Here is a 22737-nt window from a genome sequence, read left to right as displayed (position 1 = left end):
TAATAATTTACAAATTATAAATTATAATTTTTACACTGTACACAATAACTGTACATAGTTTATTTTAGTTGTTCATCCTTTTTGTTATGTAACTGTATATAGCAAAGGCCATGCATATACTGATAATATATGTAATTGGTTTCTATGTCAAGTTCTTTGAAGGAAAAATCATTTATCATGTGTCCTGAGGTGGTCCAGTAGTTAAGGCCGCTGCATTTAGCGCATTTAGTGCCTTCAGAAAGTAATCACTCCCCTTGAATTTTTCAACATTTTGTTTTGTTACAGACTGAATTTAAAATTGATTAAATTGAGATTTTGTGTCACTGGCCTACACACAACACCTGTAATACCCATAATGTCCCATAAGTGGAATTATGTTTATAGAAACACTTAAGTATTTAACCCCTTTGTTATGGCAAGCCTAAATAAGTTCAGGAGTAAAAATGTACAAGTCAGGAGTTGCATTGACTCACTCTGTTTGCAAAAATAGTGTATAACATCATTTTTTTATGATTACTTCATCTCTGTACCCCACAGGTACAATTATCTGTAAGGTCTCTCAGTCGAGCAGGGATTTTACCATGATTTTACCATGAGGCAAATGCTGACATTAAAACAGTTACATAGTTTAATGGCTGTGTTAGGAGAAAACTGAGGATGGATCAGAAACACTGTAGTTACTCCACAATACCAATCTAAATGATATGCATCCTGTTTGCAAAAAAGCACTAAAGAAAAAGTGTAAAAAATGTGGCAAAGAAATTAACTTTATTCCCTGAATAGAAAGCGTCATGTTCGGGGCAAATCCAGCACAACACATCACTGCTTACCACTCTTCATATTTTCAAGCATGGTGTTGGCTGCATTATGTTATGGGTATGCTTGTCAATGGCAAGGATTAGGACGTTTTTTAGGATAAAAATAAATGGAATAGAGCCAAGCACAGGCAAAATCCTAGAGGAAAACCTGGTTCAGACACTGGGAGACAAATTCACCTTTCAGCAGAACAATAATATAAAACACAAATCCAAATATACACTGGAGTTGCTTACCAGGACTACATTGAATGTTCCAGCGTGGCTTAGTCACAGTTTCGACATAAATCGTCTTGAAAATCTATGGCAAGACTTGAAAATGGCAGTCTAGCAGAGATCATGTGCAAATTTTGTACCATCTATGTGTTCAAAGATCTTAGAGACTTACCCAGAAAGATTCACAGCTGTAATCACTGCCAAAGATAATTCTAACATCTATTGATTCAGGGGTTTGAATACTTATGTAATCAAGATATATTAGAGTTTTATTGAGACCAGCAAATAAGGGTCTCCCTCACAAAGTGGTCCAAATGTTCAATGCAACTGTCAGAAACGTGCAAGCAAGTTAGATTTTTCTGCTAACATTGCAAGACATTCGAGTGAGTTTTTATATCAAATCACAATATTTGAGGAATTTACTTTGGAACGTCTGGTATTGATCGAATTTCTATCAGGGACGATAGAAAAATAATGGGTCTTGACCCTTTTTTGGAAACACCAAATACCCTGGAATTGACTATGAATTCAGAAGTTTTGTGGATTTCATATTTGTTCACAATTGTGTTAGGACTTGTAGAGACTTCCACCTTATGTCAGAGAGGTTTCACTCTTGTTTTGAAAGCATCGCAAATACTTTGTCAAACGAACAGAACACAACAGACAAAGACATACACAATGATGGATCTAAACTTATTTCATTTATTGATAATGGAATAATCACGAGAGTCCTTCCGGCTCTTCTGTCGACGCCCGTCTCATTTTCCACCTGCTGCTGGGGCTGGGGCGGGAGCTGCAGCAGGAGCTGCGGCTGGAGTGGCAGCGAGTCTGGCCAATAGGAAGGGCAGGAGGGCCATCAGGGCAGAGTTACTTTGGGGAGGCTGGGCGTAAGGGAAGTATGACGGGTACTGAGGCTGCTGAGGCTGCTGATAGGGATAGAACCTCCCAACACCATAACCCCTGAACATCTGGAGAGAGAGAGAGAGAGAGCGAGAGAGAGAGAGAGAGAGAGAGAGAGAGAGAGAGAGAGAGAGAGAGAGAGAGATGGATAAATTGTTCTGAACTCAAACAAACTAGAAATCATATTCAAATAGTAGACCATACTATAGTACTCTAATAGACAGAATACCTAATAGATTCCAATAGATAGTACTAAATATTACTGCACCTCATCGCTAGCTGAGCGCTCCTCTCGATCATGTTCCTCAGCCACCTGCACACACAAACAAAATCACAGGATGAAGGATATTGCAGTATAAAGTAATCAACACTCAAACTGTGGACTTAAGTCAATCATGTTGTAATAATTCATATATTGTCATATTCCAATGCAATGCAATCTGTGGAAACGGCAATCTCTTGGTGTATTGATGTGTAAATTGCAGTGTTGATGTTGTATTTCAAGAATTCTTACAGGAATGGAGAAACAAAGTCCAATCAGGCACATCACTAGGAATAGTAGTTTCATGGTCGCCATGGAATTCTTCAAATGAAAAAGATGAATTGTGAATTCAAAGCTAGACACGCATGCCTCAATTCCACTACAGTATTCTTTGAACCTCTTACCTATTCAAGTGAAGATGTAAAATTGTTAAAAAGTCGGAACTAAAGTTGTGACACTGATGCTGTATTGTAACTTAACAGCTAGTTTGTGCTTTATAAAGACCATTTCAAAACAGTCAACCAATGAGCTCTCAGTGCACCAATGAGCTTTCAGTCCCATGATCAAAGGTGTGTCCTGGAGATGTAAATGTGATGAAATTAGGCATTTGGTGGGTAATCCTACAAATCTATATATCCACAGTCCCCACAAAGAACAATGTCTCATCAGTATTAGGAAACCTTAGCAAAGATGAGAAGTTTTGAAACTGTGGATGATTCATTCACATGGTTTTGGGGGATTGTGGAGGCTAAATTAACACATTTAAATAATGTTAGATAATGTATATTGATAAAATATTGTTTCAAATTGTATTTTATGGCTTTAATTTCTAATATGTTGAGAAAATAAATTAATAATGGCTGGCTTACTGTAACATCACCTCACCTGGTTAACGTCCAGCAGGGGCAGGGGTTGAGGCAGGTGCTGGGGCTGGGGCTGGTGCAGGGGCTGGTGCAGGGGATGAGTCTGGTGCAGGGGTTGGGGCTGGTGCAGGGGTTGGAGCTGGTGCAGGGGCTGGTACAGGGGCTGGTGAGGGCCTGCTGCAGGGGTTGAGGCTGGTGCAGGGGCCGGGGCTGGTACAGGGGCTGGTACAGGGGCTGTTGCAGGGGTTTGGGCTGGTGCAGGGGCTGGTGCAGGGGATAGGGCAGGAGCAGGGGCTGGGGAAGAGGCAGCGAACAGGGTAAGTAGCAGTTGAAGGAGCTGATCTGAATTCAACTGTGACAGGGAGGGCAGAATGGAACCAGCCTAAACAGCTGTTTTTTTCTCATTCAATGTCATTTTGATTTACATACCACACATGGAATCATATCTCAGATCATATTCACATATGTTACATACACATTGATCTTCACTACAATATGTTGAATAAATTCTGCTCATAATCTGTGGAGCTATGGAACGTACCTCCTTGGAGTTTGAGTTAGAGTTGGAGTCAGAGCTAGAACGTGCAACTCTCAAGTGATCCACATCAGCCAGAAAAATAATAATTTTGTACATGTAAATATGCATATATATGAATATATAAAAACATATCAAAAATATAAATAAAATATGATATAAAGTAGAATAGTACGTCATTTGGGCCATATCTCTGTATGGCCTCCTGGGCCAATGACAGGCCCAGGAGGCAGCCCAGAAAGATCGTAGTCTTCATCATCATCTTTGTGGTCAGTTCTAAAAACATAAAAAGAAGCAAAAGCAGCTTAGATGACCTTTTTGTTTTTGTTCTGAATGCTGAAATAGCATGTGAACACCACAGCATAAGTATATTTACCAACGTTTAAAAGCAATGATTTAAGACCAATTTCCTTACCTTTGAGTCACTGTCAATTTCAGCAGTTGATCTGGTGTAATGATGCAAAGACAATGAGCTATACCCAGTTGGTGGGTTCAATTTAAATAGAGTTAAGAGCACTGATGTCATAACCCCTAATACTAAGCGGTATTATTGTGAAAATAATCATGATGTTTAATTTTCTGAAATCTTTAAACTCTCTGTTGAAGGATAGGTGTGGGTAATAGTAAGTGATTTACATTATAACTTCACAGATGAGTCATATATAAAATGTAGGATATAAAACTCAACAGTGTGGTAACACTTACATTTACATTTTACATTTTAGTCATTTAGCAGATGCTCTTATCCAGAGCGACTTACAGTAGTGGATGCATACATTTCATACATTACATACATTTCTTTCTCCGTACTTCACAATCATTTTCATGAATAAACCTTTTATAAATAGTGTTTATGATTAGTAAATGGTATATCATTATTTAAAAACATTTATAAGTATTATAAGAATGCAATGCAGAAGCATATATAAAATGTATAATAATATATTAATTTCAAACATTTCTGAACATTTATTAGAATTTGCAACAGCTTAGTCATAAATGTTACTATAAAGACAAAATATGAACTACATCCAGCTAATAGCTGAAATAATTGTTGAATGTGTGACAGAAATGGATATTAATCATTTTGAAAACACATGCAGTACCAGTGTTTTGCAAACAAACATCCTCTTAGCTCCCCACATTTAAATGTTGCCTAATCGTCATGGGAAGTTCTTGAGTCACCAGCTTAAAAAGTATAATACGCAACACAATCTGCACCTTGCCACGACAAATGGTCAACTGTTTTTCTTTCTTTCAAGTATATGTTGCCCCAAGCAAAAACATTCAATGAGGATCATCTTCAAGAGTTCACACGTTTCAAAGGCATCCGTATTTGTAGAGAAGTAAACTATTAAACACTGAACAAAAATGTTAACACAACATGTAAATGCAAAAAAAGCTTATTTCTCTCAAATTTTGTGCACAAATTTGTTTACATCCCTATTAGTGAGCATTTCTCTTTTACCAAGATAATCCATCCACCTGACAGGAGTGGCATATCAAGAATCTGATTAAACAGTATGATCATTACACAGCTGCACCTTGTGCTGGTGACAATAAAAGGTCACCTTAAAATATTACGTTTTGTCACACAACACAATGCTACGGATGTCTCAAGTTTTAAGGGAGCATGCAATTGGCATGCTGACCGCAGGAATGTCCACCAGAGCTGTTGAATATTCATGTTCAGTTCATGTTCATTTCTCTACCATTAGCCACCTCCAACTTCGTTTTAAAGAATTTGGCAGTACACCCAACCGGCCTCACAACCGCAGACCACGTGTAACTACGCCTGCTGTCACAGCTGTTAGAAGGATCGGACCAAAATGCAGCGTCGGTTTCGTTCCACATTTTTATTAGATAGTGAAACTGAATGCAATAACAAAGAAAACTTAAGTACAAAATAACAAACCGTGACGCAGGAGGAACAAACACACTCACAAAATATAATCACCCACAAGGACAGGTGGGACAAACATAAACTTAAACATGACCTCCAATTAGAGACAACGACGACCGGCTGCCTCTAATTGGAGGTTATGCCAAACAAAAACCAACATAGAAATACAAAACTAGAAACTGAACATAGACATACAAAAAACAGATAAACACCCCCTGTCACGCCCTGACCACACTACCATAGAAAATACCAACTTCCTATGGTCAGGACGTGATAGCAGCCCAGGACATCCGGCTTCTTCACCTGCGGGATCGCCTGAGACCAACCACCCGGGCAACTGATGAAACTGGGTTTGCACAACCGAAGAATTTCAGCACCAACTGTCAAAAACCATCTTAGGGAAGCTCATCTGAATGCTTGTTGTCCTCACCAGGGTCTTGACCTTACTGCAGGTCTTGACCTTACTACAGACTTCAGTGAGCCAATCAATGCTCACCTTCGATCGTCACTGGCAGAGGTGGAGAGGTGTGCTCTTCACGGATGAATCCCGGTTTCAACTGTACCTGGCAGATGGCAAACGTGTGGGCAAGCGGTTTGCTGATGTCAACGTTGTGAACCAAGTGTCTCATGGTGCCGGTGGGGTTATAGTATGGTCAGTCATAAGCTATGGACAACAAACATAATTGCATTTGAATGCACAGCGATACCGTGACGAGATCCTGAGGCCCATTGTCGTGCCGTTCATCTGTCGCCATTCCCTCATGTTTCAGCATGATAATGCACAGCCCCATGTCGCAAGGAACTGTACATAATTCCTGGAAGCTGAAAAGGTCACAGTTCTTCCATGGCCTGCATACTCACCAGACATGTCACCCATTGAGCATATTTGGGATGCTCTGGATCGACGTGTACGACAGCGTGTTACAGTTACAGTCAATATCCAGCAACTTTGCACAACCGTTAAAGAGGAGTGGGACAACATTCCATAGGCCACAATCAACAGCCTAATCAACTTTATGCAAAGGAGATGTGTATTGCACTGCATGAGGCAAATGGTGGTCACACCAGATGCTGACAGATTTTCTGATCCACGCCCCTACTTTTTTTTAAAGGTACAGTGCATTTGGAAAGTATTCAGACCCCTTCCCTTTTTCCACATTTTGTTACATTACAGCCTTATTCTAAAATGGATTAAACACATTTTTTCATCGTCAATCTACACACAATACCCCATAATGACAAAGTGAAAACAGGCTTTTAGACGTTTTTGCAAATGTATTCAAAATAAAAAACAGAAAAACCTTATTTGCATAAGTATTCTGACTCTTTGCTGTTAGACTTGAAATTGAACTCAGGTGCATCCTGTTTCCTTTGATCATCCTTTTGATGTTTCTACAACTTGATTGGGGTCCACCTGTTGTAAATTTAATTGATTGGACATTATTTGGAAAGGCACACACCTGTCTATGTAAGGTCCCACAGTTGATGTCAGAGCAAAAACCAAGCCATGAGGTCGAAGGAATTGTCCGTAGAGCTCCAAGATAGGATTGTGGCAAGTCACAGATCTGGGGAAGAGTACCAAAAAATGTCTGCAGCATTGAAGGTCCCCAAGAACACAATTGCTTCCATCATTCTTAAATGGAAGAGGTTTGGAACCACCAAGACTTTTCCTTGAGCTGGCCGTCCGGCCAAATTGAGCAATCGGGTGAGAAGGGCCTTGATCAGGGATGTGACCAAAAACCCGATGGTCACTCTGACAGAGTTCCAGAGTTTCTCTGTGGTGATGGGAGAACCTTCCAGAAGGACAACCATCTCTGCAGCACTCCACCAATCAGGCCTTTATGGTAGAGTGGCCAGACGTAAGCCACTCCTCAGTAAAAGGCACATGACAGCCCGTATGTAGTTTGCCAAAAGGCACCTAAAGGACTCTCAGACCATGAGAAACAAGATTCTCTGGTCTGATGAAACCAAGATTGAACTCTTTGTCTTGAATGCCAAGCGTCACTTCTGGAGGAAACCTGGCACCATCCCTACGGTAAAGCATGGTGGCAGCATCATGCTGTGGGGATCTTTTTCAGCGGCATGGACTGGGAGACTAGTCAGGATTGAGGGAAAGATGAACGGAGCAAATTAGAGAGATCCTTGATAAAAACCTGCTCTAGAGCGCTCAGGACCTCAGACTGGGGCAAAGGTTCACCTTCCACCAGCACAACAACCCTAAGCACACAGCCAAGACAACACAGGAGTGGCTTCGGGACAAGTCTCTGAATGTCCTTGAGTGGCCCGGCCAGAGCCCGGACGTGAACCCGATCAAACATCTCTGGAGAGACATGAAAATAGCTCTGTAGCGACGCTCCCCATCCAACCTGACAGAGCTTGAGAGGATCTGCAGAGAAGAATGGGAGAGACTCCCCAAATACGCGTGTGCCAAGCTTGTAGCGTCATACCCAAGAAGACTCGAGGCTGTAATCGCTGCCTAAGGTGCTTCAATAAAGTACTGAGTAAAGGGTCTGAATGTGATTTTTCAGATGAGTTTTTTTAAATAAATTAGCCAAAATTTATAAAAACCTGCTTTTGCTTTGACATTACGGGGTATTTTGTGTAGACTGATGAGGGGGAAAAAAACAACTTAATCCATTTTAGAATAAGGCTGTAACGTAACAAAATGTGGAAAAAGTTAAGGGGTCTGAATACTTTCCGAATGCATTGTATCTGTGACCAACAGATGCATATCTGTATTTCCATGTGAAATCCATAGATTGAATTGAATTTCTTTCAATTGACTGATTTTCTAATATGAACCGTAACTCAGTAAAATCTTTGAAATTGTTGCATGTTGCATTTATATTTTTTGTTCAGTGTACATTATACCATTTAAATACACTTATATGAGCTACTGTCAGACTGCCATTGCAATCAAAGGGCCCTTTCTGTTGGCAAACTGGCATTGCGCAACTCAATGTCAATTAAATACCCCATTAGCAAAGCCTGCGTGATAATTTCCCTATTGCACACATCAAAGCATTAGTCATAGGCTGTGTTTTCTCAAACTGTACAGAGATTGCTCAACACTTCGTGTCTAATATAAGTGTCCATAGGCAGAAGCTTAGAGCACAAAGAGACTTGCAAGGTGAAGGTAAGTGCTAGGGAGAAACACTGGGTTTAGAATAGACGGGTTGTTTTCAAGCAATCTGGTGGCTAGAATGACTTGGTGTTTTTAATGTTAAAACTATTGTTTTCAGTAATGTGTTGTCAGTGTTAAACAACTTTGTGCTTGCAGTGTTAAAAAGTATTTTCAGTGTTAAAACCTCTTAAGGATTGGACCCTTTTTAAAAAAACGTTTTGCCTAAAATAACATACCCAAATCTAACTGCCTGTAGCTCAGGACCTGAAGCAATGATATGCATATTCTTGACACCATTTGAAGGAAACACTTTGAAGTTTGTGCAAATGTGAAATTAATGTAGGAGAATATAACACACTAGATCTGGTAAAAGTTAATACAAAGAATAAACATGCGTTTGTTTGTTTCTTTTGTTCCATCATTTTTTAAATGCAAGAGAATGGCCATTATATGACTTTGGAATCTAGGTGCAATTTAGATTTTGGCCACTAGATGGCAGCAGTGTATGTGCAAAGTTCTACTGATCCAATGAACCATTGCATTTCTGTTCAAAATGTTGTATCAAGGCTGCCCAAATGTGCCTAATTGGTTTATTAATACATTTTCAAGTTCATAACTGTGCACTCTCCTCAAACAATAGCTTAGTATTATTTCACTGTAGTAGCTACTGTAAATTGGACAATGCAGTTAGATTAACAAGAATTTAAGCTTTCTGCCCATATCAGATATTTCTATGTCCTGGGAAATGTTATTGTTACTTACAACCTCATGCTAATCACATTAGCCTACGTTAGCTCAACCGTTCCACGAGGGGGACACCGATCCAGTATTTAACAACTTTGTGTTTACTGTTTTAAACAACATCAGTGTTGAACAACTTTATTTTCAGTGTTAGCAATATTAGTGTTAAACAACTTTGTGTTTTCAGTGTTTAAATATGAATAATTGTTTTACAGGCTCATAGGAAGCAATGGAGTATCTCTGTGTTGTCGTTTTACTTTTCTCTGCTGTGGCAACACGTGTGAGTAAATAGTCAAGAGAGAATGGAGAATAATCAGGAAAAATATATATGGGTGCAATGCATTAGGTTTATTAATATTCAGCATGGCAGATCATGTACATTATTAAATTGTGATTTACTTTCCCCAGGCTGACCCATGGAGACAATGGCAACAGGGAGACAGTCGATTCCTCCCATTTGGCGGACCTCAACAAAGTCCAGACAGACACCCTATGAGAGTAAGAAAAAAAGGTCAAAGAGACTTCCAAGAGATCCAAGAGACCTAATCAAAGTCAATCAAGATATAGAGAAAAACACACCATTCTAGATTTTATATATTTGTTTTCTTACTTAATGGTAATATCTGAAGCTCATATTATTTTCCTTTACTTTGTCAAGCCCAATGGTAGAGATCCCTGGATGAAGGATGGTACCCGCCGTCCATTTGGGGGCCAGCCAATAGGTGGAGGAGAAGAGAACTCTAGACCAATCGGTGGAGGACCTATGTGGCAAGGATGGAATATGGGTGGAACGGACAACCCAGGATGGGTATGATGGCCTTCTAATTTTATTAACAAATGTGATTTTCCCAAACTACTAATTCATTGTATCTACTAATAGTAATAGTTATGATATAGTACTTTTTACTTGACTGAATTTATTTTGTGCAGCCCGACCAGGATCAAATGCCCTCTTGGTACCCAAACAGACCCTCTGGAGGCCCAGGAAGTGGGGACACTCAGCGACTAATGGGAGGGCCCAACGGGGAGACCCGCCAGTCTGGAGGATCGAGCGGGGGGGGACCCGAGTCTGAAGGACCCCTCGACTACCCTGATCGGGATTATAAAAGGGTATGTCGTGTCTGGTTATTTTCTATTCTATTTATGTAATGTATTGCTTTTTCGATGTTTTTTGTTCCCATATGCTGTTTTTGTGATATTTTTATTGCCATGATATACTCAGGTCTCATTTTGGAAAAGTGATTTGTAATCTCAATATGATCTCCTGAATAAATAAAGGATACAAATATAAAAGCTGTCAGGGATCCTCCAATAATTGAAAATCTATTGTTAACATGTATAATATGATGCTCGCTCCTGGTCAAGAGAGAGGATGAAGGTCAGTGGTGGAACCAGGGAACCATGAGAGGAGACCGAGGATCATCATCCCATGCTTATCTTCCACCTGTGACAGTGAGTAAACGGTGTAATGGCAACCTCCATGCAACCTGCTGTGAATACAATCACCGATCCCACTTAAGATGCTTAACTGATTGTAGAACTAGACTTTAATGTTTCTCTCTCTCTCAACAGGGATCTGACTTTGGGTATGCTCCCAATGGACCTGGACCGCACCCTGGCCAGGGCCCCCTTCGCTGGCCAGGGGCCCAAAGGCGTAGACCTGCAGGGCCCCCAAGAGGAGGAAGACCCAACATGAGAAACCTTGATGCAAGGGTAAGACATTTTTTTACTTTTATTTCAGACTATATTGGAAAGTACTAGCCTGGTGGTCCAGTTTGTTAGTGTGTTAGCCAATTCATCCCTCTCTGTCTTTCTTTGTTAAAAGCGCATAGATTATGGGACGCTGGCAAGGAGACGCCAGAACTAATTAGTTTTGATAATGAAGGGTGCTGTGTCTCTTTATCTACCCAGCCTGACAGGAACCCCATTCGCCCCTCAGCTGTTCCATCTGGAGCAGGTGGACGGCCCCCATTTGATGACACCTTCTTTGGAGGAAGACCGTTGCAACCTGAGATGGTGGTAGGTTGTTAAAAGATCCTGGTTATGTCATAACCCAGCATTTAACCTAGACAAAATGAACTTATGTCTATTTATTTTATGTTTTAGGGCAACAGAGAATTCATCGCCATCTTTCAGGTACAGTACCTTGGTCATTGGTAATTAATGTATGTCGTGAAGAACATCGCTTTGTGAATACAGACATGGATAATGAGATATGTATAATGTATTATTAAATATGACGTTAATGAGTTATTCCTTGTTTATTCATTTAGAAATTCTTGAGAAATTAGAAGAAGAAAAAAATTATGTTATGGTTCTTTTACAGGCTGACAATGTGACTTTACAGGTAAGATTATGTTTTTACTATCAAAAACTGAATGGATTTACATGCTGAAACTCATATTGAAACAAAATGCTTTTTTTCTTTCCCAGAATGCTAGTGGTCTGCCCCTGAAAGAGGTAAATAATGAATTTGCCTGAATGATCTAAGATTAAATCAGGCTATTGAATTGTTATCATATATTATACATGTGTTAATTGTCACAGTGTCATACAGTGTATGTCTTCTAAGCTGTTCATGTGGCAAACATGTTTCCCCTTGTAGGGTGAGAACATTTTCCTGCTGCCAAAGGTAAGGAATTCACACAAACAATGATTTATTTTAGTATTATGATGGCTAGAGTACTGCATGATGGAATTGTGTAAAACAAATACTGTATTTTCTTTACTATCAGGGAGGAAGAAGAACACCCCCACCAAGGGTATGGACTAGCCTCTCATTCCATGTTAGCTTAATTCTATGACTCTGAAGTATTGTAGGCAACATAGCAGGAAGTATGCCATTGTGCTGTATATAACAGATAAGTAAACTGTAATATGTTTTACAGCATGGACATAAAAGACCTCAAGAATTAGGGGTATGAAGAGATATTCCATTTTAAATCATATTCTAGTACATATTGGTGTGAATTTTGGTGTGAAGTGTGAATTTCTTGAAAGAACTTGAAAAGCAGTTGATATTTTTCTGTGTCCCTGGTTTTGATAGTTTGGATACCCATACTCATCTGGTTTTCAGGTAAGTGTCCTAATGAACCTTTAAACTATTTTGTTATATATTTACAATGCTGAATAAATAGAAAACAAGTTGATTTGAAGATTTGAGAAATAGCAAAACATTTTGTTTTTTTGTCTCAATTCCAGCCTTACCTGAAGCTCATCTACAACCCCTCAGCTACAGTATGTATACATTTATGATTTAACATCAACAAAATACCACAATGTTAACTGCAAATATGTTATGTGAGATTTTATCTTTTTTCTTAAGAAATATACTTTACACATGTTTTAAATGTTTATACGTTCTTTTCCCTGCAGAATAAAATCTCATTTGAATATGGGATAACAACACTTGTAAGTATTGACTGTTTACTAAACATGCTTCTTATTGAGATTTTAATATTCCCTTTCAGCTTTAGTGTCATCATGAATGAATATTGTCAAATGTAACAATATTGTTTATTTTTCAATCAAATGTCACTCACAATACCATCTAAAACATTATTTGAACCCTTCAACCTTTACCCCAAGCTCCCATCGTTCATGAAGGTAAGAAATTACTAATGACATTGTTGTATCTGTATTACCAAAAATAAAATAATGTATTTCCTTCTTAAACCATGATATGATTGATCTATCTGCAGGCTGAGGAGACAAAGACTTGGGAAGAGGAAGGAAAATAATATGGTGGATACAAGGTGTGTTAAGCACTTTGCCTAGGCGTTTCTTTGCAATGCATCATCTCTTTCTTTATCTGTTTCTGACTTCTTCTTCCCTGTTTACAGGGAGAAGAAGCCCAAGCCTTGCATCTGGATTGGAATCGTTGATTGGATTGAGATTACGTTTTTGACATATTTTCATATCTATCTGGAGTACATTCAACTTTACAGCTGAACTATGGATTTTTAGTTGCTAAATGTTTTCCTAAATACTAATACATTTCTTAACTCATGAAACCAAACAATCTTTAGTTTTAGCCTAACAATATATGATTTTACTCATGGGTGTGGGGAGGAGGGCCTCTTTCTGTCCAGTAAGGTAATTTCTGGACAATATTTCGGTCCATTTAGGGGACCCCTTTTGGCTCAAAGAGCACCCCCAGTGGCAAGATATGTGTAGCCTCTTTAGAACCTATTTATATACAGTACATGGCAGGTGTTGGTGGAGGTTACTTCTGTGATATAATTTGACACTTTCTCAAACAATTGCTCTATAACATTCATTAAAACTTCCAGCATGCAAACTAAGAACTCTTGTTTTTGTGTGCATACAAAGTACAATTGACAACTGTGATTTTGCTTGATAATGGATTTATTTGACAATAGAAAATGTATCATATTGTAACTGAAAACATATTTTAAATTAATATAGGAGTAGGAATGTGAGATTGATGTACCGATCCCTGAAAATGAAACAAAAAAAAACACTTCAATGGAAGTACAGTATAATACTGATATGAATACATTTCAGGTGTTCAGTTGAGGATATTTTTCCTTCCCATAATAAAAACCTGGAAATGGCCCTAATGTTACCCTACCTCAATTTCCTTTGACCCCACATGCAATTCTATGGCTCAAACAGGAAAGAGAAGTTGGGACGACCCTGTAAAATGTTTTTTTTCAGGATGACATTATCACAAGTACAACATATGTTTCGTATCACATATTAACATCTATATATACAATGTATACATACTATAATATATTATATATTATATTAGTATTGTTATAGTGATAGTATAAGAAGTAGAGGTCATACCTCATCTACGCCAGGGTCAACTGTGTCTCCACGGTGATCTGGTGGAGGGTTGGCAGCCTCTGTCTGGAATCCTTTAGGCCATGTCTGTCAACAACACAAAAATACAGTTAGATATCATACAGCTCAGTCTACATCAGCAGCCCTCACATAGAGGACACATTAATGTTATCCATATATGATTCAGACAGAGTAGTAAGAGCTTACTTACCTTTCCTGGTGACTGAGGTTGGGCAGCCTGCTGCAATTTTGAAAGGGTAAATAATAATTATTAAGACACTCCGTCTGGACTGTTGAATTTTCTAATTCTAAAATGATTGTTAGTTTAAAATGAAACTAAAATCATGAAATTATGACATACTATCGGTTCATTATCTCTAATTTCCTTTCTGTTGACAATATTTCACTGCACTTTAAACTGCCGCATTCAACTTTTTTATTCTCCTGGAGCCGTGTCTCACACTCTGCAAAAGTCACTCGTCTAGTATAACAGGCCTGTATGAGGGGAAGGGAGAGCACACCCATGTAATGACCACTCCTCACCTGTAGTGGGAGCTGTGGTTTCTGAGGGGTCTTCTCCAAGTTCTGCTGGTTCAGCCCGTTGTTCTGGTTAGGCTGGGGGTAGTTCTGGTTAGGCTGGGGGTAGTTGGGGTAACCGTAAGACATGTAGTAGGGGTAGCCCTAGGGAAGATACACTTGTGTAAGTTAAGAGTCTTAAAGGATCAAAAAGTGTGATGATGAGATGTTTTGCATCATGTTACGCAAAACACAAAAAAAATGCATGAAATGAAATGTATGAAATGTATGTATTCACTACTGTAAGTTGCTCTGGATGAGAACGTCTGCTAAATGACTAAAATGTAATTAAGAAAATGCAGCACAAAAATGGGGGGTAAAGTGATCCATTAGTCTGAATATAGAGTGTATATCATCTCTTACAGTGAATACAAGATGCACCTTGAGGAACAAATCACATTGAAAGAGGGAAACTCCACTGTACCTGCATTCTTGGTTGCTGGGGAAATGAAAATGATGGGTAGTATTGAGGAAATTGGGGAACCCCCTTCAGGATAATAGAAAATAAATACAACTTCACCAAATACTGGAAAGACTTTGCCAATTAGTAGTGGATTACCTGACACATGGTATTTCATTGACTTACATTGAATTTGTATAAAAACATAGACAAACTGACTTCAGGAAAAAAATATGTGTATTCATTAGTAGATGCTGGGAAGCCTTTTGTCATTGGTATCCATCGAAAACATTGGTATTTCAATGAATTTGTGTGAAAACATACATAGACCAACTGACTGATCTGAAATGGTACAGTAGCCTACCTGTGCAGGGTTGTGTGGTTGCTGGGGGTTATTTGGGTTGTTGGGGTCCTGGGGGGCCCCAGGCTGCTCCTGTTGGGCATTGGCGTACAGCATGGGGGGCAGCTGGTTCCCCTGTGTAGGGAACATCATCTGGGGGCCGAAAGGGCCTCCCACCTGGGGGTTAAAGTTCACCATCTGGGGGAGACCAAGTTCAGGCTGCTGCTGGATCACGTACTGGGGCATGAATGGAGACGCCTGAACAAACAAGGTTGGGTAAAAGATCTGTCTCTGACCTAAGATCATTTCAAAGCTTTGCTGACCAAAGTTGTTCAAGTTGTGATGAGCAACTGAATGAACAATTCGGTTAATGTGCCAATGCTGAAAATAGGTGTAGTTAAAGGTAAAGTGGGAATGGAAGCTGCTCCTGAAATACATTACTGGAGACCATTTTAACTATTATGCTGTCTGCAAATGTTGCTAATGATATCAATCTTCTTTACTACAGTATGTCTATAGCATTATCATGGCTAATGATTTCTATCTCGATTGAGTCAGATTGGATTGGTTCAGTACCTGCATTTGTGTTTGCCCAAAGCCTACACCTGTCAGGGTCAGTCCATTCAACCGCAAGATCTGTAAAGGATGGGTGCGCTGTCAGAAAATGTTTCTAACAACCGTTACTCCACATTGCATTGTATTTTACTACACATCAATTTGAAAGGAAAAATCACGAACAACAAATGCAATGTCAAGAGTTGCAGACAAAAACATATGGGGTAATTCAATGTACCTCATTGCTGTTACTTGCGAGGATTCCAATTTGCTGTTGGTATATCTTTAAAAAAACAAAAAAAACAGTTTGCTATGATTCATTTTGAAGTGTAGCGCTATAAATGAAGGAATATTCAAGTAACTTGTGAAACTCACAGGAAGTGAAAGGCTAGCACCAAAAAGGCAGACCAAAACAGTTATAGTCTGCAGCTTCATGATATCCTACAATGAAGACAGAACAAATGTAGTTTATATCTGACATCTCAATATCATCTTGTTACCATCTTGAGCATATTGTATGTGATACATACTTATTTTTAACTATTTTTGATTATACAAAAGCAAGTGAAAGCCCATGACAGTATTACCTTATCAGAGAATGTCTGCTTCAGCCTATCTTCTTTTTTTCCTGTGTGTTCTTTATATCTCTGTCCAGCCTACTGTGTCTCTCCTACTTTTAAACTATCTCTATCTTCCCATTTGAGCTGTCATGTCCCAGACACACACAGACTATGGTCAATATGACGCACAGGCTCTTTGAGATGACATCACTCTCAGACTCAGACAGTTACGGCGCAGATATATGCAGCTGTATCATTATGGACTGACCATAAGTCAAAATGAATCTCATGGCTGGACATTATCTATCGTGTCATACACCAATTCTAATGTTATTGTCTAATATGTTGACTCTACAGTATATGACACAAACTAGGTGGATGAAAGGGGGATAACAGTCAACCCCTGTCCCATTATTTCAATGGGTATTCTGCCCCTACAGTATGTTCACAATATATAGAACATCTCCTATTATACATCACTTTCCCTATATTGGCCAAAAGAACCTGGAACTCAATGCCCCTGATGACCATGAGTCTGTGTTATTTTTAAACCTTTCATAGAGACCTGTGATTATAATATGCATCACTACAAGAGAGTTTGCTGCAGGTGGTTAAGAGTTTTCAGACAGATGATCAGTCTATGGACTGGTGTGGGGTTGGCATGTGTAAATGTAAGTCTTTTGATTGACATTATCAGTGTTGATTAGGTCCTATAAATAAGGTATTCTAGGCAGGTAGCTGTAAGGTCACTGGTTCAAATCCCAGTGGTTACTGAACTGGCAACAGGAGGGCTGCTGGTTTAGATCCTAACCGCCATCATTTGGTTAGGATAAAACCATTTGTAAAAAAAAAGTAAGAAACATTTTCATACTCTTATGATATTATATTACATAATTATATTCTGAAAGAGATTGAGGAAGAATGAGAAATCCAATCTACAGTAGATACCTTTCCCCAGTTCTTCATCGGGTCAGGTTCCACGAGGGGCGCAAAAGGTGGCTTTGGGCCCTCAGTTGAAACGTGTGCCCCCTCAGTTTTAGTCCTATCTCCCTATATAAAAATAGCAAAAAAGTTTAAATGACTGAGAGACAGGTTGGTGCAAAATCTGTATCTCCGCTGTGCTGTGTCAGCAGAATGGACAGAGAGCACAGGATGTGTGTAGGGGGGCTACGGAAAGCCCCTGGGGTGGTTAGGTATGACTCCTTTGGGTTTCCATAAAAAGTAGGGGGGAAAACACTTCTCATCTGTGGTAGGCTAATTGAATAATGTGGTACACCTCTACCTGTAATATTTGATTTTGATTTATAAGGATGGGGTCAAGTCTACCGTTGAAGCTGCTTCACTCAACTCTGCCTCACGCCCCACCACTACAGAGTTTAGTTAGCTTCTTAGCTAGCAGTAAAAAGCATTATTGTTATTAGCCTTAGCCTATTTAGCTTGCTCGAACCAGCTAATCTGCCACTGCCACGATGGATATCAGAAATTGGCTTTGCCAAAGTACCCAAAACAAAGATAAAAGGAGTGAGATGAGCAGCAGCTGCAGCATCAAACCACCGAGGTCACCACCAAGCCCAGCAGCGATGATGCTGCGGAGCTCCAGCTAGCTTCGTGTGAAGAGCCTACCCACCATTCCACAAACGCCAGGATATTGACTCCACAGTCCCCTCTACCTCCGACTGTTCCTGATGATCTTGGAACAGAGGAGCCAGCCCAGGTTAATCTAGAATACTACCCTAGCCGCAGGCTTTCTGTCCAAAAAACATTAATTTAATGGCATCTGGTTCATAGGAAGAGTGTCTGGAATACTGGGTTACTGCAGAATTCAATATAATTCCAATGCAAGAACCCAAATGATGCTCCTGGGTATAGTTACATATCGGTATGTTTCATAATATAAAAATACATACATTCTATTATGGTTTTCTTGGTAGCCTATTGGTTTTTGTGCTTGTAAATGGAACTGTGTGTATTGGAAACGTGTTTATGGTAGGCTGGCATTCCTTAATTGATTACGTGGGTTGAATTTAATCCACAGAATTGTATTGTGCAATATCACAACGTGTTGCTGTACTCATGAGCGGCATGATTTTCCATGTCTGAATCAGGCCTATATGCCATTTTGTTTGGCAAGACAGCTCTGCATGGCTGCTTCTCACAGTAGTAGGTTGTAGTCTATATTTTGGTTATTTGGATCTCCATTCACCTTTTGTTTACTGCGTTTGTTTACTGTTAATGTAACTAGCCAAAAAATAGATTTTGTCATGCCTTTATCCATCTGATATTTTGTTTTCTAGGCCTACTTGGTACCACTGTTTTGTTCTATTCGCATTCATTTGTTCGCATTCGCAGCTGTGTTGGTATTCTAAGCCAAACTGCTATTAACTATTTTTGTTAGCATGCATGAATAACTAGACTAGTTCGTTTAGCATTTAGTTTGCATTATTCTGGTAAGACAGATATGTCATTGCTTTAGTGAGTAGGGTGCAGTCCATTGTACTGATACAGTGCAGCGGAGATAGGCTACAGATTTCTCGCCAACCTGTCACTTCAAAAGCACTCAATCAATGGTCTCGGAGTCTTTGCATTTGAACTTTATGTTTATTGTGGTATTGCGTGATATATAAGCAGAATTAAAAGCAGAATTCAATATAATTCCAATGCAAGAATACCCCAAAATGTTGCTTCCGAACCGATTTCAACTGCCCCCTTAGTCACTTTTTCATGGCGTTGGGTCTGTTCATCCTTTAGCCCTGCAGTCACTTGTAGCCTGTCTATGTGCTCGTCACCAACAGTGTCTTTACTTTCTCAGGTCATCACAAATTGTTAACCTTGTCCTGGACTGAAATGCATGCTCAATGGAGATTCTCCATTAAAAGTGCTTCTTATGGACTAAACTTAATCTGAGTCCGGTAAACTGGGCTCATAATATTTTAGATACTCAAATTAATTTAATTCTGCCCCTAGATGGCGAAATCGGGGCAATATGCCATACATTTCCTTGACAAATGTAGAAGGGACAAAAGTCAACCCCCATTTCAAACCAAACAAACAAACAACTTTTATGAAGGCTAATAGTCATGTTTATTGAAATTTCAAGAAGAAACATATAAGAAATGTCAAATAAGATCTGCATGTATACAATGTTAGAAGACATTATATGTGTACATTTTAGTAATTTAGCAAACGCTCTTGTCCAGAGCAATTAACAGGAGCAATTAGGGTTAAATGCCTTGCTCAAGGGCACATCAACCAATTTTTCACGTAGTTGGCTCAGGGATTCAAACCAGCAACCTTTCGGTTAATGGCCCAAAGCTCTTAACCGCTAGCGTATCTGATATGATTAACTTAAAGTGCTGTGGACGACTTGGTGAAATTCCCGTGTCCATGTTCTACAGCAGACACCTGTAAATAAAGGACCCAAGATACATTTTGCTTCTTCTTTTTTTCAATAATGGGATATTGTACAGTACCACAAATAGCATTTGTATTTTGACGTATACCTTGTTCCTCTCAAATTTGTCAACTCTAAACTTGAATAGTGTCTTAACAAGTAGTTGGGTACGGAGTTGTGGTTGTCTCAGTTGAAATCTGAATGAGAAAGGGAAAGAAAAGGGAAAGGGGGATACCTAGTCAGTTGTCCAACTGAATGTATTCAACTGGAATGTATCAGATTAAATGTGCATTATTCTGTACCTGAATGTCCAAATCAGGTTTCACGGTGTGATCCCTCCTCATCAGAAAGCGCTTAAAGATGAAAATTGTATGAACATATGCACATTAACTAGATTCCTTTCCTTACACAGAGTCAATTACAGATTGAAATACACTATTGACCAGGAGGCACATGTACTGTACAGTCAGTGACCATTACTGTACCTTGAATCTTCTCACGAGCTCTGCTTGTGGAGGACCCTGCTGTGGCTGCTGCTGTTGCATCATGGGAATCCCACCTGCACCTTGGACTCCCTATACATTTATTATAAATTGTAAATGATGGAGTGGTCTAAATGTATTCATGATTTGTGCGTGCCTATATTTTCCTGGTATGTAATACACTCTCGCCCTCTGGTGATCATGTCCCGTTCACGTCATGTTGGAAACTCGGGACCTCCAAGTTAAAATTAACATAAGTTATCTGCTTAGAGATTCATATTGGTTCATTCAGATACCTCCCCAATAGGAAACTCGCATTCCGACTCTTCCGCCTAGGTTAGCAAGTTGGAAATGTCAGCGTTTCCGAGTTTCCAACATTAAGTGAATTCAGAATATGTTTGAGTACATAGAGTTGTCTATACCATGACTTGCTGTTGTGGAGGATTCATTCCTGCCATTTGAGGGACGCCCATGTAGTAAGGCAGCTGTTCATGGGAGAACTAACATTTTAATTACTGCAAAGCATTTCCAAATTGTTTCTTCTCTTACAATACTATAATAACACCAAATGAAAAAGCAGAATGTGTAATATAAATGTCCTGTTTTTCAAAGTTGTACCCCAGGACAAAAAATGTGTACAATGTATTTCCTATTTTTAGAACGAATAAAATATTAAAAGAACAGAAAAGGACATATGTAGCAGAATAAGAAGTATGAACGAGTATTTATTTCGAGTCATACCCCATTAGCTGGTGGGGCAGGATACTGGTACTGCCCAGGGAAGTTAGGGAACAGTTGAGGCTGCTGCATCCCGACATTGGTGAAACCATAGGGACCATTGGGAACAGCTTGGGGTTGCATGACATACGTGGGGACACCTGGAACCATCTGTACGAGTGAGGAGAGAAAGTCGTGCCAAATTATTCAGCACTTAGATAAATATATAGTTTTCCCTCCCACATCATCTCTCCCTAATAAACAATTGACTGCCTGTTGCATAAATGGTTATTTATAAAATGATTTATAAAAAGGTGTATAAGTAGTTTAAAAACAGTGTTTTGTTTGTTTATCCACCTGTTGTGAACAGTTACTGTATAATACATTTCTTGAAATAGAATGAAACTGCAAACAGGGATATTGATGACTGACCTGGGCAAACTGAGGCTGCCCAATCAACCCAGTGCCACCAGTGAGGACGCCAGGGTTCAGGCCCCCCACCACCAGTCCAGGGTTAACCCCAGACACAATTCCACCATTTAGACCTGCCAGCAGTCTCAGCTTCTGAGAAATGACAAAGATAGACATGATATGACCTTGAAATCTATCAACAGCTTCTCCTGAAGTGTCCACTCGTTCAATACTTCCCACAAACCTAAAAGCATTGGATTGGTGAAGGATAAATATGTTTTTAGTGTCCAGTATCCTACCTTGCTAGCATTGACCTAAAGAGATCATTGAGAAAAAAAATGGAAACTTGTCATTACTGGCTGAGTCATTTTGAATGCAAACATTTGATTTTGTACATTGTTGTGTGATGATCATGTGATATACTCACATTGAAGATGGTGGCCATGAAGGCTACAAAAAGAGGAAGCTTCATTTTGCAATCTGGAATATTGACAGACAGACCACAAACGGGATTAGTGTTGCTAAACTACTGGGGCTACTGTACTAGATACATTATCTAGATTATTTGCTGCTAACCAAATGATTAAATCATTTATAATGTTTGAATATGAAGGCAAAAATACAGACCTTAAAGTGGTGAAAATTGTTTTGCTTCAGGTGCTGTCCTCCAAGCAGTATTCTCAGTTGCCTTCTGACATTTGAACATAGCCTTTTATTGATGTTAGATCTTCTATAGCAACCAATTAGAACAGAGCCCAGAAGTAAGAAATCTTCATGTTGGTCACCTAATGCCCATAATAACAGGAGTTACCCAATTAAAATAAAGCCGATGGCATTGTGTGGTTTTAATCTTCAATGACTCCAATACCTGGTCCCCAAAATAAGACCATTGACCATTGTTCCAAATATTACTAAGTGACCACTAGTGACCGCAGTAGGACCATGAAAGGTCGCAAACAGATTAAGCAACCAGGTTGTAATCATGGAGGCCCGTGAGCTAAGTAAAGAATTAAATCCATATGGGTAAAGAATCTAAGAACGTAAATCAACATAATATGATTGTAGATTGCTTCTGAATACATGTAACTATTTTTACTATCACAATTGTTGTGGTTTTAACAAATGTACTCCTTA

At 39.3% G+C, this 22737-nt stretch overlaps 3 protein-coding genes and 1 long non-coding RNA gene across 5 annotated transcripts; 1 reads left to right on the top strand and 3 right to left on the bottom strand.

Annotated features, from left to right (window-relative positions):
• Positions 1-1713: 1713 nt before the first annotated feature.
• Positions 1714-2653, bottom strand: LOC145878547 (uncharacterized). Its single transcript, XR_014391989.1, has 4 exons — positions 2598-2653; positions 2446-2514; positions 2200-2244; positions 1714-1999 (listed from the first exon to the last, which is right to left on the bottom strand). It is a non-coding gene; the product is annotated as an uncharacterized LOC145878547 (long non-coding RNA).
• A 6919-nt stretch (positions 2654-9572) lies between these two features.
• Positions 9573-13666, top strand: LOC106602793 (uncharacterized). The gene is made up of 19 exons (XM_014195649.3): positions 9573-9639; positions 9768-9857; positions 10018-10167; positions 10290-10469; positions 10725-10811; positions 10932-11072; positions 11271-11378; positions 11466-11495; positions 11686-11706; positions 11793-11819; positions 11965-11991; positions 12095-12121; positions 12248-12277; positions 12406-12435; positions 12561-12596; positions 12735-12770; positions 12948-12965; positions 13061-13114; positions 13202-13666. The coding sequence occupies exons 1-18, from the start codon at positions 9589-9591 to the stop codon at positions 13097-13099; spliced, it is 1128 nt and encodes a 375-aa protein (XP_014051124.1). The 5' UTR covers positions 9573-9588; the 3' UTR covers positions 13100-13114; positions 13202-13666.
• Positions 13667-13709: 43 nt separating this feature from the next.
• Positions 13710-16721, bottom strand: LOC106602794 (uncharacterized). Of its 2 annotated transcripts, none has more exons than XM_014195650.1 (11): positions 16630-16721; positions 16418-16483; positions 16281-16325; positions 16064-16123; positions 15512-15745; positions 15172-15234; positions 14715-14852; positions 14383-14412; positions 14175-14258; positions 13954-14018; positions 13710-13818 (listed from the first exon to the last, which is right to left on the bottom strand). In XM_014195650.1, exons 2-10 carry the CDS (start codon positions 16475-16477, stop codon positions 13983-13985), a joined length of 750 nt encoding a protein of 249 aa, XP_014051125.1. In that variant the 5' UTR covers positions 16478-16483; positions 16630-16721; the 3' UTR covers positions 13710-13818; positions 13954-13982. The 2 variants fall into 2 exon arrangements, with proteins under 2 accessions (XP_014051125.1, XP_014051126.1); XM_014195651.1 differs by having other exon boundaries at positions 15172-15186.
• Positions 16722-19659: 2938 nt separating this feature from the next.
• scpp9 (secretory calcium-binding phosphoprotein 9) lies at positions 19660-21780 on the bottom strand. Its single transcript, XM_082973794.1, has 7 exons — positions 21625-21780; positions 21217-21363; positions 20898-20960; positions 20479-20568; positions 20296-20346; positions 20103-20190; positions 19660-20004 (listed from the first exon to the last, which is right to left on the bottom strand). The coding sequence occupies exons 1-6, from the start codon at positions 21778-21780 to the stop codon at positions 20146-20148; spliced, it is 552 nt and encodes a 183-aa protein (XP_082829920.1). The 3' UTR covers positions 19660-20004; positions 20103-20145.
• Positions 21781-22737: the final 957 nt, after the last annotated feature.

The sequence above is a fragment of the Salmo salar genome, chromosome 04, assembly GCF_965601325.2.
Source record: "Salmo salar chromosome 04, fSalSal1, whole genome shotgun sequence".
NCBI lineage: Eukaryota > Metazoa > Chordata > Actinopteri > Salmoniformes > Salmonidae > Salmo > Salmo salar.
The sequence above is the reverse complement of the archived record's forward strand: the minus strand, read 5'-3'. Positions and strand labels throughout refer to the sequence as shown.

Excerpts from the sequence above, each read along its gene's own strand:
- LOC106602793 (XM_014195649.3), top strand. The coding sequence starts at position 9,589 with ATGGAGTATCTCTGTGTTGTCGTTTTACTTTTCTCTGCTGTGGCAACA. Across the intron at positions 10,812-10,931 it reads CTTATCTTCCACCTGTGACA|GGATCTGACTTTGGGTATGC; the intron begins GTGAGTAAACGG and ends CTCTCTCAACAG. Across the intron at positions 12,597-12,734 it reads TCTACAACCCCTCAGCTACA|AATAAAATCTCATTTGAATA; the intron begins GTATGTATACAT and ends TTTTCCCTGCAG.
- LOC106602794 (XM_014195650.1), bottom strand. The coding sequence starts at position 16,477 with ATGAAGCTGCAGACTATAACTGTTTTGGTCTGCCTTTTTGGTGCTAGC. Across the intron at positions 16,326-16,417 it reads GTGCTAGCCTTTCACTTCCT|ATATACCAACAGCAAATTGG; the intron begins GTGAGTTTCACA and ends GTTTTTTTAAAG. Across the intron at positions 14,259-14,382 it reads AACCTCAGTCACCAGGAAAG|ACATGGCCTAAAGGATTCCA; the intron begins GTAAGTAAGCTC and ends TGTTGTTGACAG.
- scpp9 (XM_082973794.1), bottom strand. The coding sequence starts at position 21,780 with ATGTCTATCTTTGTCATTTCTCAGAAGCTGAGACTGCTGGCAGGTCTA. Across the intron at positions 21,364-21,624 it reads GGCAGCCTCAGTTTGCCCAG|ATGGTTCCAGGTGTCCCCAC; the intron begins GTCAGTCATCAA and ends TCACTCGTACAG. Across the intron at positions 20,569-20,897 it reads CTCCACAACAGCAAGTCATG|GGAGTCCAAGGTGCAGGTGG; the intron begins GTATAGACAACT and ends ATAAATGTATAG.